General features: G+C 44.0%; 1 protein-coding gene across 1 annotated transcript in view; it reads left to right on the forward strand.

Moving 5' to 3' along the window:
- Positions 1-2,196: 2,196 nt before the first annotated feature.
- LOC144592240 (A disintegrin and metalloproteinase with thrombospondin motifs 3-like) overlaps positions 2,197-16,264 on the forward strand; it is a 224,462-nt gene continuing 210,394 nt past the window's right edge. Inside the window, 3 exon segments of the mRNA XM_078396772.1 lie at positions 2,197-2,289; positions 8,544-8,571; positions 9,542-9,927. Coding sequence (XP_078252898.1) covers positions 2,197-2,289; positions 8,544-8,571; positions 9,542-9,927 — 507 coding nt within the window.

Here is a 16,264-nt window from a genome sequence, read left to right on the forward strand (position 1 = left end):
AGTCCCCTCTTAACCTCCTCTGCTCCAGAGAAAACAGATTAGTCTCTCCTCACAATTCCATCCCAAGCAACATCCAGGTGAATCTTCTCTATACCCTGTCCAGCGTCATTACATCTTTCCTGCAGTTTGATGACCAGAACTGCATGCAGTGCTTCAGCTGAGGTTCGACCATCTATATACTAAAACTCTCATTTGTTTGTTTGTTTGTTTGTTCCAGAACTACAGCCAAAATGGTACACGATAGCGCAACAATTTTAGGCCCATCTTACTCACCGTCATCCCTTTGGTGCTAATGAAAGACGTTTCATTGAAATCGGTGTTATATTTTTTGTATTCACATTTTAATGTTTAAATCTATCTCCTCGGGGAGGGAGGGAGGGAGGGGAAGAGAGGGAGGAGGGAGGATAAGGGGAGTTGAGGAGGATGGGGTGGGGGGAAGGGAAGGAGGAGGCGGAGGGGAGAGGGGAGGGTAGGGGGGGGAGAGGAGAGGGTGCTGCACCAATGCAGGAGAGGTTTGGGCCCAACTTGGTCTAGTTGATTTATAAAGCTGAAGCATAACCCTGCTCTGGTGTTCAGTATTCTGACAGATGAAGACGATTATCCCATCTTCCTTCTTAACCACGTTTTCTACCTGCATTGCCACCTTCAAGAACATCAAGGTCTCTTTGTTCCTCAATACACCCTGGGACATTTCCATTCATGGTATCTATCCTAGCCTCATTAGTATTCCCAAAATGTATCACCTCATAATTATCAGGATGAAACTACATCTGCCATTTCACAGTCCATTTCACGAACACCCTGTAGCCTAAGCTAACAGGTTAATCTCGCTTTTTTATTCTGTTGCTACAGTTTATTCAGCTGCAATAGCTGTGCTTCAATTTGAGTTAGAATCAGAAAGTTGTGGGATCAAGTTCAATTCCACAGCCTTGAGTATAAAGGCCTAGTCTGATGTAACAGTGCAGCCCAGAGGAAGTGCTACTGTTATGGGTGGAACATTAAGTTGTGTCCTTGTTTATTCTTAGTTGGATGGAAATGTTTTGAAGAAGAGCAGAGACATTATGGTGGGTATCATGGTAAATATTGATCTCTCAATCAGTATCATCAATACTGCTTTTTAGTTCATTATTTCACTGTTCTTTCGAGGAGGTTACTCTAAAGAGCAAATTCATTGCTCCATTGTCCCTATTGTCCCATAGGGCAGCACGGTGGCGCAGCGGTAGAGTTGCTGCCTTACAGCGAATGCAGCGCCGGAGACCTGGGTTCGATCCCAACTATGGGTGTTGGCTGTATGAAGTTTGTACGTTCTCCCCGTGACCTGCGTGGGTTTTCTCCAAGATCTTCGGTTTCCACCCACACTCCAAAGACGTACAGGTTTGTAGGTTAATTGGCTTGGTAAATGTAAAAATTGTCCCTAGTGGATGTAGGATAGTGTTAATGTGCGGGGATCGCTGGTCGGCACGGACCCGGTGGGCCAGTTTCTGCGCTTTATCTCTAAACTAAACTAAACTATTGCAAAAGCAGCCACACTTAATTGCATTGGGAGATACAAACACTGCAAAGGGTGCTATATCCTGCACATACTTCCATCAGTTGAAATGGATATAACAAAATGTGTTCCAATAACTAATGAACACTTGAAAATATAGGGTATTTGATGCTGTTATTGGACATTTAATTAAGCAGTAACCTATTCTGCTAACCTCAATCCTAATGCATATATTTGGCATTGAAATTTAAACCTGTCATTTCAAACCATTTGCAAAGATACTAAAATTAGCATTAAGCAATGAAGCTCATTGAAGTGAATAATAAACCTTATTTCTGTAATGTTTGGTTAATCTTCTAAATGGACCAACAGCAATGTTAAATTATTACTTCTCAATAAAAATCCAATCCAACGTTTAACAGTGGTGCAAAAGATTATACTATATCTAAACCATGTCCTTAATCCCCTATGAATTAAATTGCAACCTCGGCTGACTATTTTCCAACTGAATGTAATTATTTTATATAAAATTATGGGAACTCCGAGCCTTGAAAAAGACTATTCAGCCTTTGCACTTTTGCCATATCCTGTCAAATTTTCCTTTACTAGTGTGTATACATCAGCCCCATTTTTCAAGGTTTCTTTTTAATTAAATTTAATCCTTTCCTTATTTTGTTCTTCTTTTGGTTATGGGTTCAAGTCCCGTCATGAAAACAGCAAGAAAACTAGATTACCATTTAAGTAAAGCAATGAAAGAATTGCACTGCCAGAGAAACACTGGATCTTGTGAAATCTACAATGTAGGAGGACACTGTTTCCTCTCCATCAGTAGGCAGAGAGCTGACTAGCCTAAACCCACTTTGCTGCACACTTAGTTTCCACTTAGTTTCACAGTCCTGTGGTTCACAGCTCTGCAAGAAAATGTCCAAGTATCTTTTTGACATGATTATGCGTTTGGCATTTAAATCCCTTCAGACAGTGGGTGGCAGACATTTACCATCATCTTGGTGATTTTGTTTTCCTCTCCTCATCGTCTCTCTAATCTTTCTCCCAGTTACCTTAAATTTATGCTCCTTGGTTTATGATCCCATTGTTCAGCCCTATTGTCATTTCATACATCACAACCAAATCTCCATTTGATCTCCTCTGTTGACAAGAAAAGTTCCCGAGCTTATCAAAGCTACAATTTTTAACCAAGAAAACTTGGTCATATATCTCCAGAGCACTTAGATTTTTCTGGCAATGTGACCAGAGGTGAACAAGCTGTGGTCCATCTTGCATTGTATAAGCAAAACCTCCCTCATTTTAAATTCCTTGCCAAATGAAGGAAAACATTCCATATGTTGTTTCGAACCAGCTTACCAATGTTCTCTTTAAGGATGTGAGAATATACAAAGATCTGCACATTGACCTGCAAAGGTTGGCAGTATTGCTGGCAACATTGGTCCCTCACTGATAAACCCAATGCATTCAATGCCTGCTTTTAACAGAAGCCTCGGGTGCGCCTGTACCAACAGTTTCTCCAACCTCATCCTTTCAGGTGAGGCAGTTCACTTGCATCTCCTCCACCCTTATCTACTATATCCGCTGTTCCAGTTGTGGACTCCTATATATCCAGGAGACCAAGTGCAGGCTTGGCAATTGTTTCGCTGAACACCTCCGCTCAGTCCGCCTAGGCCTACCCGATTTCCTGGTTGCTAAATGCTTTAACTCCCCCCATTCCCATACTGAGCTTTCTGTCCTGGGCCTTCTCCACTGTCAAAGTGAGGCCCAACGCAAGTTGGAGGAACTTCCAATTTGGAACTTCCTCTTCTAAAGTCAGTTTCTTGGTTTCACTGATATTGACAGTAAGCTTGTTGTTCTGGCACAATTTAATTAGACGATCAATTGCTCTCCTCTACTCTGACTCATCATTATCCGTAACTTGTCCAACAACCATGTGTCATTGACGAATTTAAAGATGGAGTTGGAACCGTGTCTGGCTACATAGTCATGAGTATAGAGTGAGTGGAATAGGGAGCTGAGCACACAGCTTTGAGGTGTCCCTGTGCTGATGGCTATTAAGGAGGAAGTGTTGCTGCCAATTCGTACTGATTACAGTATGTTCTGTTGATGAGGATGTTGAGGATATAGTAACAATGTGCAGAGTCCCAGTTCCCTGAACTTAGTAACAAGTTTGGAGGGGGCAAAGGTGTTGAATGCTGAGTCTATGAACAACAGCCTGAGGTATTGTCTAAGTGGTTCAGTGCAGAGTGGTGAGCCAGTGAGATTGCATTCCCCGTTGATCCAATGTGGCGGTTGGCAAATTGTAGTGGGTCCAGATTCTTACCAAAGTAGGAGTTAATATCCACCATAACCAACCTCTCAAAGCACAGTAGGTGACACCTCCAATCCACAACACTGGTGCCCAACTAAGATACATTCTCCGTTCCCTACTACACCCCCTATACACTCACAACTGTGCGGCCAGCATCTGCAGTTCCTCCTTACACTGTATTTCGTGACTGGATTGTTTGCAAGAATTTCACTGCGTTTGCACTTCGCACATGTGACAATAAAACACCATTGAACCATACTATGTCTTCCAATATAAACACCCTCGTTGTTGCTGCTGCGGTCTGCTTTGTTGAGGTTCGCTGAACATTCAGAAGAAACGTTTGCAGTTGCCAAGGGTGGGAGCGTGTGGTTTTCCCAAACGCAGCGTGCAGAATCAGCCAGCAGCGATTCCTATCCGTGGTCTCCGTGAACTAAGGGCTGTCTTCTTGGCAGCTCGGTGTCAGCATGTGTTTGCACTCTAGGCGCTGACGTCAAGCTAGCGCTGGCGCTGTGTAGTTTATTACCCGGGGTTGGGGGGCAGGAGTCAGTGTCGGCGCTGCACACTGTCTTTACACGACTGAGCTCCTTTCACCGTCCTCACCAACCCGGGACCCGCACGGTCATACAATCCCCTTGGGCTCGCTTTCTCTCCCCGAGTTTTCATATTAAAGGTCATTCGACGAGGTGATGCTTCTCCTGTCAGTGTGGCTCGTAGCTGGGACATTACTGCAGAGTTTGACTGCAGCACTGCGTGTAAGTTAATCGCACCTTTCAGGATCTTTGCCTTCTGGGGCATTTCACGAAGGATTGTTTCACGATTGGCAACTCTGATAGCTTAGATTAATTTGAAAAGCGTTGTTATATTTGGTTTTTTTTTTCCTGACACATTCGGTGCCTCTTTTGCAGAACTCTGGAACAGTTAAGCACGGCGGCTTAAGTGTCCAGACAGCGTTAAACGTGCTGGAGTGTTTGACGTTACCAGTTGGGAAGTTGCAACAATTTTTGAGGAAACCGTAACAAGCTTAATTGAAGGGCTAATAGCGGTTAAAGTTATTTGTGTTTTGTAAAAGTGTTTTAGCAACGTCCCACGCAATGGACTGTTGGATTTTGATACATGTATTTTGATTTTACTTTGGTTGTGGTTTGAGTTTTAAACGCAGAGGTGAGCTTCCTTGGCTTTTCATTGTATTTAGAAATGACGGACGAATTGCGGAAAATTTGTCGAGGAAACCAAAGTTAAGACGGCGCAGGAAGCACTGTTGTTGGGGTTGGGGTTGGGGTTGGGGGGGGGGGGGTAGGGGTGCCAGCGGTTGCAGAAAGTTGCAAAAGTACTGTGGTGGAGTTTCTCTGTCTACACACCGCCCACCTACAGCTCATTGGTTCGCGTGGTGTTGCCAGTAAATACACTCCGCAGCTAAAATCAGTAGGAAGAAGTGGAGTAGATAAGTTCAATGAAAGGGAATTCGGGGTCATTCACATTGGAACTGAGAAAGGCAAATCAGAGGGGTGTTATTTGGATAAGCTGAACATGTCAAAGTTCGGATCTGTGAATGCTTGTTGAACTCTACTGGGTGTTACATGGAACTGGTGGTCAAAAGCAAGAGGATTGGGATAGGAAAGTGCGTGATATGTTACAATCAAATAAATAATCTCTTTTGACCATATTTAGAAATTGTGTTCAGTTCTGGACACTGCACCAATGGAACAGATATATTGTACACACAGATGAACTGCGGACATGTCAAAGGATGCAGAACAAAAAAATCATGAAATTATCGGCATGGAAGACAAACTTGTGTTCTAATCGATGTTTTTTTAAAAGATGATTTATTTAAACCAGTTTAAATAACCTGCGCTCGCTTTAACACCTGCGCTCGGTCCGCGTTAACCAATCTGATCTCCCGGTGGCTGAGCACTTCAACTCCCCCTCCCATTCCCAATCTGACCTTTCTGTCATGGGCCTCCTCCAGTGCCATAGTGAGGCCCACCGGAAATTGGAGGAACAGCACCTCATATTTCGCCTGGGCAGCTTGCAGCCCAGTGGTATGAACATTGACTTCTCCAACATTAGATAGTTCCTCTGTCCCTCTCTTCCCCTCCCCCTTCCCAGATCTCCCTCTATCTTCCTGTCTCCACCTATAATTCACTTTACAGAAAGTTGCTGAGCTAGAGCTGCAATTAGAAGTGAAACTATAATTTGGTGTGTTTCAAATGAAGGTGGAACTTTGAGATTTTCCTTTTTTTGAGTATGGTTCCTGTCACATGTCTTCAGTCAATAGACCTTATGCCCAGAAGTATTAGGGGCAACAGTTGCTAAGTACTAGGGTAAGGATCCAATCCCCTTACTCGTAGCCACAATTTTGGTTCCGTGCATTGAGGAAAAATGGCTGAGGTCTTAATGTTAACAATCTAAAGTCTAGATTCTGAGGTAGTCAGTGTATGGTTTTGTAGGGATGAAATCAGACCAGCTGGTAGTGCTTTTGTCAGAGGGATAGTAGTTTGCTTCCAATTAACCTCTAGAATCACAAGCCTGTAAATTGTAACTTGTGGTATATTGTGTGCCTTGTCTGCGTGTGCGGTTTGCATACACATAAGAAGTATGCAGAGCAGTTATTTGGTAGTGAGAAATCAGTACATGCATTTGTTAATCTTAGAAGGAAGCTTACTGTTGAAATGCTGGCAGCTGTCCCTTGTCCCCACGTCTTATGTGGTTAGTGTTTGTTATTGAACTGGACTGCAAATATTTGAAAGAAGGATGTTAAGTCTTTGCAGGAGGAGAAAAATACTGCAGTAAAATGATTTTGCTGGTGGCCATCTGGATCTTCTCGTGATGCTTGTTTTGACGTTTGTTGTTGTCTTTCTTCTACATGGAGTTGTCTGAAAAGCATTGCATTTGTGAGCTCCAAATCTTTAATGAGTCATCACTATTAGCCCACAATTAAAGAAGTGCTTGCCGTGTCTACCTTGTTGAAGTGCATGAGTCCCAGGTTCCCTGTGATGTTGTCCGCAGGGTTGCCTCCTTTGCCCTCCTCCTCCTCCTCATCCTCATCCTCATCCTCATCCTCATCCTCCTCATCCTCTTCCCCATCCAATCATCCTTGATAGTACACTGTTGGGTTTCATGTAGGCCCATCAATCTGTCAGCTTGCCCAATAACCTTCAGTGAAGCAGTTGCTGGCAGGTGGGATTTTACAATGCCACTGTCCTTGACCATGTGTTCATTCATGACCATCTTGAGCATGTGTGAGGCCATTCAACATTTTTAAGCATTGCTGCCATTTTATTTATTTCCAAGATGTGGGCATTGTGGATAATGACACATTAATTGGCTATCTCTCTGCTCTTTGGAGAGTGATGGCGAGTTACTATAACATTTTCTGTTGATGGTATTCCTACTGTTGTTAGTCAGAGTTCCAGTGTTTACACATTGTGCCATATTACCTAGTCAGGGTGCTGCATTACCTGATGATCTTTCCTTTTTTGGTGATAGATATTGCAGATTTAGGAGGTGCCTTTGGAGTAGATTTGGTGGCTCATCCTCTTTGCATTAATATTGAATGTAACTTCTTCTCACTGCCACTTTGAATGCATCTGGAGAAAGGCTGGGTCCATGAGCAGGATTTCAATAGACAATAGGTGCAGGAGGAGGCCATTCGGCCCTTCGAGCCAGCACCGCCATTCAATGTGATCATGGCTGATCATTCTCAATCAGTACCCCATTCCTGCCTTCTCCCCATACCCCCTGACTCCGCTATCCTTTACATTTCTCTGCCTGTCATCTCGCTGTTTTTCTCTATCTGTCTGTTTTTCTCTATCTGTCTGTTTTTCTCTATGTCTGTTTCTCTTTCTCTCTATCTGTCTGTTTCTCTTTCTCTCTATCTGTCTGTTTCTCTTTCTCTCTTTCTCTCTTTCTCTCTTTCTCTCTTTCTCTCTTCTCTCTCTTTCTCTCTTTCTCTCTTCTCTCTCTTTCTCTCTTTCTCTCTCTCTCTCTCTCTCTCTCTCTCTCTCTCTCTCTCTCTCTCTCTCTCTCTCTCTCTCTCTCTCTCTCTCTCTCTCTCTCTCTCTCTCTCTCTCTCTCTCTCTCTCTCTCTCTCTCTCTCTCTCTCTCTCTCTCTCTCTCTCTCCCTCTCTCTCTCTCTTTTTTTTTTTTTTCTTCTTTTTTTTCCAAGGTCAATGAGCCACATAAAAGCCGTTTGCCCAGTGTTCGCCGCAATCTGCCCTAATGCTGAGTCTCAACCTGATACATGGACTCACAATTTTTGCATTCACAGATGCTGCTTGGCCTACTGAGTTTTTCCAGAAGTTTTCTTGTTCCAAATTCCATCATCTGCACTCTGTTCTGTCCCTGTTCCAGTTCCATTCTGCCAAGCTTTGTTCAAATCTGTGGAATAATTTCCACTCATTTTTAAATGAAAAGCAGGCATAGCTTCAGTCAGACGAGCCAGCTTCAGTCAATGCTGGTCACACGTGGAATGGCACCTTGACTGTTTCGTGATAATCTGTTGCATTAAATAAACCTTGCGTATGTTTTGTAATGTGTGAAGCAGATGCATTAATTGTACGCCTTAATTTCAGTGCGCTTTTTCCCCACATTGTCCAATTTCCTCTCCACATGCACCTCTGCATTGGTTGACTTCACAGCAAAGGTTAATGTGAATGTTTAATGACATTAAAAGCAAATTTCTTAAAAAAAAAAATCAGATGCCTGATATTAATTTTGATGTTTTTATTTCTGCAGGCTGAATCCAAAGTAACTGACAACAGAGGTGGGTGTGTTGCCATTTCACTACACCTTTACTTGGATGATAAAGAACGCATGGATTAATAGAGGAACATTTGAATGCACCATTTAGTGATAATTGCGGAAGATACTGATTTAACAGGAGGGATAGGTGGGAATCATTGATTGCTGGGCGGCACAGTGGCACAGCAGCAGAGTTGCTGCCTTACAGCGCCAGTGACCTGGGTTCGATCCTGACTATGGGTGCTGTCAGTATGGAGTTTATACGTTCTCTCTGTGATCGTGTGCAATTTCTCCGGGTGCTCCGGCTTCCACCCACATTCCAAAGGCGTGCAAGTTTGTAGGTTAATTCGATTCTGTAAATTTGTCCCTCGTGTGTAAGATTCAAGATTCAAGAGATTCAAGATAGCTTTATTTGTCATCCAATATTGGACGAAATTCAGTCAGAACTAGTCCTACTGATCACCAGTCGGTGTGGACTCAGTAGACCTAAGCTAAACTAAACTGAGTAGTGACGGATAAGATGAAATGAATGATGGACAGGAAAGGAGGGAGTGATGGATAGATGTTGTCAGTTAGTAAAGATTAAATAAAAACTGAAAATACTGGACATATTGAACAGGTCCTGTGGCATCTGAGGATGAGAAACAGAACCAACAATCCGGGTTGAAAACCCTCCCTTAAAACTGGGAAGAAGACGGAGAAGCTTGTAAGGCTGCAGGGAGGGTGGTGGACGGGATGTGTCTGATAGAATAAATCTAGGGCGATCTTGGGGATAAACTGCAAACCAGGTTATCTGATGAATGAGTCAATGGGAGCAGTTGGAGAGTGAAAGAATGTAGCAGTACAAAATGCAGGGCAGGAAGACGCGTGTGACATTAGGATGGGCATGATGAATAGAGTGTTTGGAGGAGCAGAATGATTGGGCAGTTTGTTTAACGGATTGTTTGGTCTTGCAGAGTTTGCTAATTGCTGTTGTTTGGTTTTGTTTGCAGAGTTTTTGCAAAGATTTGCTTCTCTGGGTCAGGAGTACGGACTGGTGACCCCGCTCAGAACGGATGCCCAGGGCCGCTTTGTGTCTCATTTGGTGTCGGGCACTGCGGCTCGGAGGAAGCGGCAGAGTGGCCCTGATTCCTGGTCCGTGGATCCAGGAGAGGCACACACCAAGCTTCACCCTCTCTTCTTCAATGTCACAGTCTTTGGTCAGAACTGGCAGCTGAGACTGAAGCCCAGCAACCGGCTGCTGGTCCCAGGAGCTGTGGTGGAATGGCAGGAGGATGAGCAGAACCATACAGAGCCACTGAACGGGGACTGCATCTACACTGGGGGCATCAGCCATATTGCAGGAGCCACAGTGGCCATCAGCAACTGTGATGGACTGGTAAGGACTTGGTAACTTTACTGTCAATGATATTCCTGGGCGGTGGGTGGGAGTGGGGGAATGTGAGATGTTGAATGATGTCCCAAGTGATGTACACGCCGGTCTCTTGTGTCATTGAGTACTGAGGGAGTGATTGATTGTCAGTTGTTGGGGGTCACTTTGAAGGGGTTTATTTGGGGCTCAGGTGCGGTATAGGAGCATTGGATAATAATTTGGAGTTTGGTGAGTGTTAAGTCAAGGTGTCTAGGAGTGGATTTTTCGAAAGGCACTGTGGGGAAGATTATTGGAAGGTGTCCTGATGTGACAGGGCTGTTGCCATAGTTTTGGGGTAGGAGTCTTGGGGCAGAGGATGCTGCAGGAAATAGTTGTTGGGGAGTGCTGTAGTTTGGGAAAGATTCGAGAAAAGAAGCACTGAGAAGAACAACAAAGTGTTGGGAATTAGTGGGATCTCAGTAAGATCTAATCACAGCAGGTGAAGTAGCATGGGAGGAGAAATGGGAGAGGGTCAGATCAAATGAACCGAGGTTATTTGTGATGAGGGGGCAGATTCTTAACTAGTGCGGCAATGTGGAGAGGAGCCAAGCAAGGAATATCAGGGATACCTCGAGGTATGATTGTTGTATCATCTAATGTAATAGTAATTCAATCATGGGAGAAAGGTAAAGAATTAGTTGCTTAAAGGATGAAATGGCAAGGATGCATTTAATTTTGGATTCGAGATATACAAAATCATGAGTGGCATAGATAAGGTGAATGGTTACAGTCTTTTTCCCAGAACTAGAGGGCTTAGGTGAGAGATGGAAGATTTAAATGACCTGAGGGGCAATTTCTTTACACTGAGGAAATTGTAGAGGCGGGTATAATGGCAATGTCTAAAAGACCCTTGACAAGTACAGAAATAGGAAAGGTTTAAAGCGATAGGGGCCAGGCACAGGCAAATGGCAGTAGCTCGGGTATAAAACCTTGTCGGCATGGATGAGTTGCAATGAGTGACCTGTTTCCATGCTGTATGAATCTCTGTGACTCTGGAGATGCTATAGTCTAACAATTCTTGCCATTGAGGGCGTGCAGCGTAGATTCTTGCTATTGAGGGCGTGCAGCATAGGTTTACTAGGTTAATTCCTGGAATGGCGGGACTGTCATATGTTGAAAGACTGGAGCGGCTAGGCTTGTATACACTGGAATTTAGAAGGATAAGAGGGGATCTTATCGAAACATATAAGGTTATTAAGGGATTGGACACGTTAGAGGCAGGAAACATGTTCCCAATGTTGGGTGAGTCCAGAACCAGTGGCCACAATTTAAGAATAAGGGGTAGGTCATTTAGAACGGAGATGAGGAAAAACTTTTTCAGTCAGAGAGTTGTAAATCTGTGGAATTCACTGCCTCAGAAGGCTGTGGAGGCCAATTCTCTGAATGCATTCAAGAGAGAGCGAGATAGAGCTCAAGGATAGCGGAGGTATGGGGTATGGGGAGAAGGCAGGAACAGGGTACTGATTGAGAATGATCAGCCATGATCACATTGAATGGTGGTGCTGGCTCGAAGGGCCAAATGGCCTACTCCTGCACCTATTGTCTATTGTCTATTGTCTAATGAGAGTTGAAGGTGAGGAGATTGCTTTTAAAATGGATTATAGGATAATGGGAACAATCAGTTTGTATTTAAGAATGTACTTGTGGAGGAATGGCTAATCCAAATGTGACTAACTTTGCAAAAGTTACTTTGCACAGCACTGGGGGTTGTGGGTGCAAAGAAACAGTTCTGAGTTGTTTCCTACTGGCCTATTCGGCACATTGGGTGGCACAGTGGCACAGCAGTGGAGCTGCTGCCTTTTCGCGCCATAGACCCAGGTTCGATCCTGACTGGGTGCTGTCTGTGCGGAGTTTGTACATTCTCCTGGTGACCACGTGGGTTTTCTCCAGGTGCTTCTGTTTCCTCCCACACTCCAAAAACGTACTGGTTTGTAGGATAATTGGCATTGATAAAATTATAAATTGTCCCTAGTGCATAGGATAGTTTAGTGCATAGTGCATAGGATGATCGCTAGTCGGCGTGAACTCGGTGGGCCGAAGTTTCTGTGCTGTATCTCTAAAGTCTAAAGGAATATAAAGGACATTTCTGGGTACCTTGGCCTATGATAATTCAATACCTGATTTTTCAGGGGGAATTTTGCATCCAATCAATGTTCTTTTATTCTGGCATTAAAAAAATCTAAATTAAATTTAAATTAGCATCTGGTGTATTTTTCAACCCATGGATGGCAGGCAACCTGTATTCTTTGATCTCTGACTTTGCCACACTAAGGAGTCATGGAATCATATAGCAGAGAAATGGGTTTTTCTGACCAACTCATACTGGATGATTGTGATGCCCATCTTCATTAGTTTCATTTGCAAACACTAGGCCCATATCCCTTCACTTCCTTCCTTTCCAAGTACCTGTCCAAATGCTTTTTAAAGATTGACATTGAATCTGGCTTTGCCACCTCCCCTGGCAGCACATGCCATATAACCACCAACCTCTGTGTGAAATGTTTACCCCTCAAATCTTCTTTAAATTTCTCTCCTCTCAGCTTATCCCGTGCTCACTAGTTCTAGGCTCCCCTGCCTTTGAAAAAAAGATTGTGACTATCTACCCCATCTATGCAGAAATAAGAGCCTGCAGATGCTGGTTTACAAAAAAAGGCACAAAATGCTAAAGTAGCTCAGCATTCCAGGATGGTCCTAACCTGAACCACTGCCTGTCCATGTTCTCCAGAGATGATGCCTAACCTGCTGAGTTACTCCAAAATTGTTTTAAAAATACAGCATAGAAACAGGCCCTCCAGCCCACTGAGTCTAGACCGACCATCCATACCGATTCACATTAGGTTTATGTGAACCCACTTTTGCATCCACTCCCTAGCCAATAGGGATAGTGGAAAAAAACCCAGCCTATGCAACCTCTCCTTGTAACAAAAGTCCTAGGTCTCAGGCAATATCCTGATGAATCCCTTCTGAACTATTTCTAATAATACCGATACCACACAACTGATACCTGTACCGCAATACTCCAAATGCAGCCTGACTAATGTTCTGCACAGATGCAAAATGGAGTCCCGACTCTTGTACTCAATGCCTTAGCCTATGAAGGCAGACATACCAAATGCCTTCTTCACCATCCTATTCATCACCATCCTAATTGCCATTTTCATGGAATTATGAACTTTCATCTCAAGGTGTCTCCTTGGGTCCCTGCTATTTATTGTTTACTAGACGACCTGTGGACCCGTTGGGTCCCGTTGTTACTAAAGGTTCTCTGGGTGTGTTGGCGCCGGGCCTGGCAACCTTCCCCCAACTGCATGGGCACCGGGCCCGGCAACCCTCCCCCAAATGCGCAGACATGGCTGCCGGGCCGCTAAAACGCACCCGGGGCTGGGGGCGGGTGAGGGAGGAGAGGAAAGGGGAGAGGGAGCCACACACCTCGGTCCTGAGCGGCCATCGCGGTGGCCAGCAGCAGGAGAACGGACGCAAGGCGCTTCCCCATGTTCGTCCTGCCGGCAGCCATCTTATTTGACCTCTCTTCCGCCGCACTGCACCAAGGGAGAAGGTCAGGCGCAGGGCACGCCGGGACGGGCGCCGGTGCTCCCGGCGCTGCTGCGCAGGCGTGCTGCCGCCTGGTCTGGCAACCCTCCCTGTTGTGACACCGTATTACATCAAAATGGCGATCTCAAAATGGCGATCTCATATATGACCCATTGGGTTCCCATTGTGACGCCAAACACGCAAGTATTAGATCAACATGACAGAATAAAGTTTATTAAAGTTTATAAAGTGAATAACTTAAAAAAAATAACGAAACTTGATACTGCACACTGCGTGTGAATGGTGAGTAAGGTGCCCCTAAAATTGTTGCACTATCGTGTACTGTTTTGGCTGTATTTCGGGAACATGCATAGGTGCAAACAAGATGAGACTTTTATTTATATAATATATATATATATATATATATATATATATATATATATATTTCCTGCCCATATTTAACTTTCCAGAGTGCATTATCTCACACTTGGCTGGATTACATTTGGACAGAGTGGGGAAAATCAAGAACCAGAGGACATAGGTTTAAGGTGCGAGGGAAACAGATTTAATAGGAACCTGAGGGGCAACCTTTTTCACTCAGAGGATGGTGAATATATGGAATGTGCTGCCAGAGGACGTAGTTGAGGCAGGTACCATAATTTACAAGACACTTGGATGGGTCCACGGATAGAAAAGGTTTCGAGGGATATAGGCCAAAGATGGACCAGCTTAGATGGGGCAGAGGCATGGACAAGTTGAGCCGAAGGCCTTGGTTTTTGTGCTGCATGAATCTATGACTCTGATAGCAGCTGATCCCAGTCTACTCTCACAGCTCCTACCTAATACTGTTGCAAATAGATTTTCCCCAATTAGCATTCTTCCCCAAGATCCAGTCTTGTTCTTATCCATTACCAACTGAAAACTTAAGGAGTTGTGATCACTGTTGCCAAATGCTCATCCATTGAAACTCCTGTCACCTGGGCAAACTCATTTCCCAGCACGTCTAGAATGGCCTCTTTACTAGTTGGACTATCTACATACTTTGTTAAACTATCTACATAGTGTGTTAAAATGCCTTCTTGGATGCACAAAACAAATTCTGCCAGATGTAAGCACTAATGGAGTCACATTCAATATTTAGGAGATTAAAGTCATCTGCTACAACATTGTTGCTTTCACATTTCCATAATCTGCCTACAAATCTGTTCCTCTATCTCCAGCTGGTTTTTGGGAAGCCTGTCCTGTAACCCCATAACTGTGATTGCTTCTTTCTTATTCCTGCATTATAGTTCCATGCACTAATACAGGCCCAAATTTCATCAGGTTTTCTCCGTAATACTCTGTACAATTAAATAAATACACTTAAATCCATCAGCCCCACTGTATTCATTACTTTAGCCCTGCCTGACATGACTTTCAGATTTACTTGATCTGACCACTACCTTCCCCTTGATCCCTCCAGTTGCTGACCTACTGCTCTGCTCTGGTCCCCATCCTCTACCATGCTAGTTTAAACCTGTGTGCAGAGCACGAGCAAACCTTCCTGCAAGATCGATGCCCCAACAGTTTAGGTGTTTTTCCTGACGCCCCTATTCTTTACTCCCTATACATCCACGACTGCAGCCAAATCCAAATGCAAATTTGAATGGATTTACAAATTTACAGATTTACAGATTTTCAATTTACAAATTTGAGGACAACACCACCGTAGTGGGACGGATATCGAATAATGATGAGACGGAGTACAGGAAGGAGATTGAGAACCTTGTAACCTGGTGTCAAGACAACAACCACTCCCTCAATATCAGCAAGACAAGGGAGATTGTGATCGACTTCAGGAAGCGAAGTGTACATTGATAGTGCTGAAGCATAGATATTTGCTGGACTAGCCACATCAAAGCTCTGGTCAAGAAAGCACATCAATGACTTTACTTCCTTAGAAAGCTTCGGAAGTTCAGCATGTGCGTAGAAAGCATTTTATCGGGATGCATCACTGCCTGGTTTGGGAACAACTCCATCCAAGACCATAAGAATTCGCAGAGAGTTGCGAATGTAGCCCAGACCATCACACAAACCAACCTTCCTTCCATTGACTGCTTCCATACTTCACCCTGCCTCAGCAAGTCTCACCCCAGTTTCTCCCTCTTTTCCCCTCGCCCTTCAAGCAAGAGGTACCAAAGTCTGAAAACGCATGCCTGCAGATTCAGAGACTGTTTTTCCCAGCTGTTATCAGACACTGACCTGTCCTCTCATCTGCCAGAGTGTGATTCTGACCTCCCATCTACCTCATTGGAGACCTTTGAGCTATCTTTAATCAGACTTTATCTTGCACTATATGTTGTACCCTTTATCTTTTATCTGTGCACTGTGGATGGATTGATCGTGTGTGTATAATCTTTTCTTTGACTGGATAGCAAGCACACAAAAGATTTTCACTGTACCTCATTAGACGTGATAATTATAAACTAAAACAAAATAAGATACATATACAGGTGCTCTAATGCTTACGATAGGCTGCCATTCCGAGAAACCCATCGCAAACCGAAAATATTGTAAGTCGAAATGCATTTGATGCACCTGATCACGTGGCCGGAAGCGAGCTGCGGCTCGCTACAGGTCGCTGCCATTTGCACCATCGCAAAGTCAAAATATCGCAAGTCAAAGCATCATAAGCCGTGGAGCACCTGTAAACGTAACAGATAGCACAGAAGCCTAGAAATTGATTTACTGCATTTTAGCACTTTTACAAAAGCATTTTTGCCACTGCCATGCT

This window comes from Rhinoraja longicauda, chromosome 3, assembly GCF_053455715.1.
Source record: "Rhinoraja longicauda isolate Sanriku21f chromosome 3, sRhiLon1.1, whole genome shotgun sequence".
Classification (NCBI taxonomy): domain Eukaryota; kingdom Metazoa; phylum Chordata; class Chondrichthyes; order Rajiformes; family Arhynchobatidae; genus Rhinoraja; species Rhinoraja longicauda.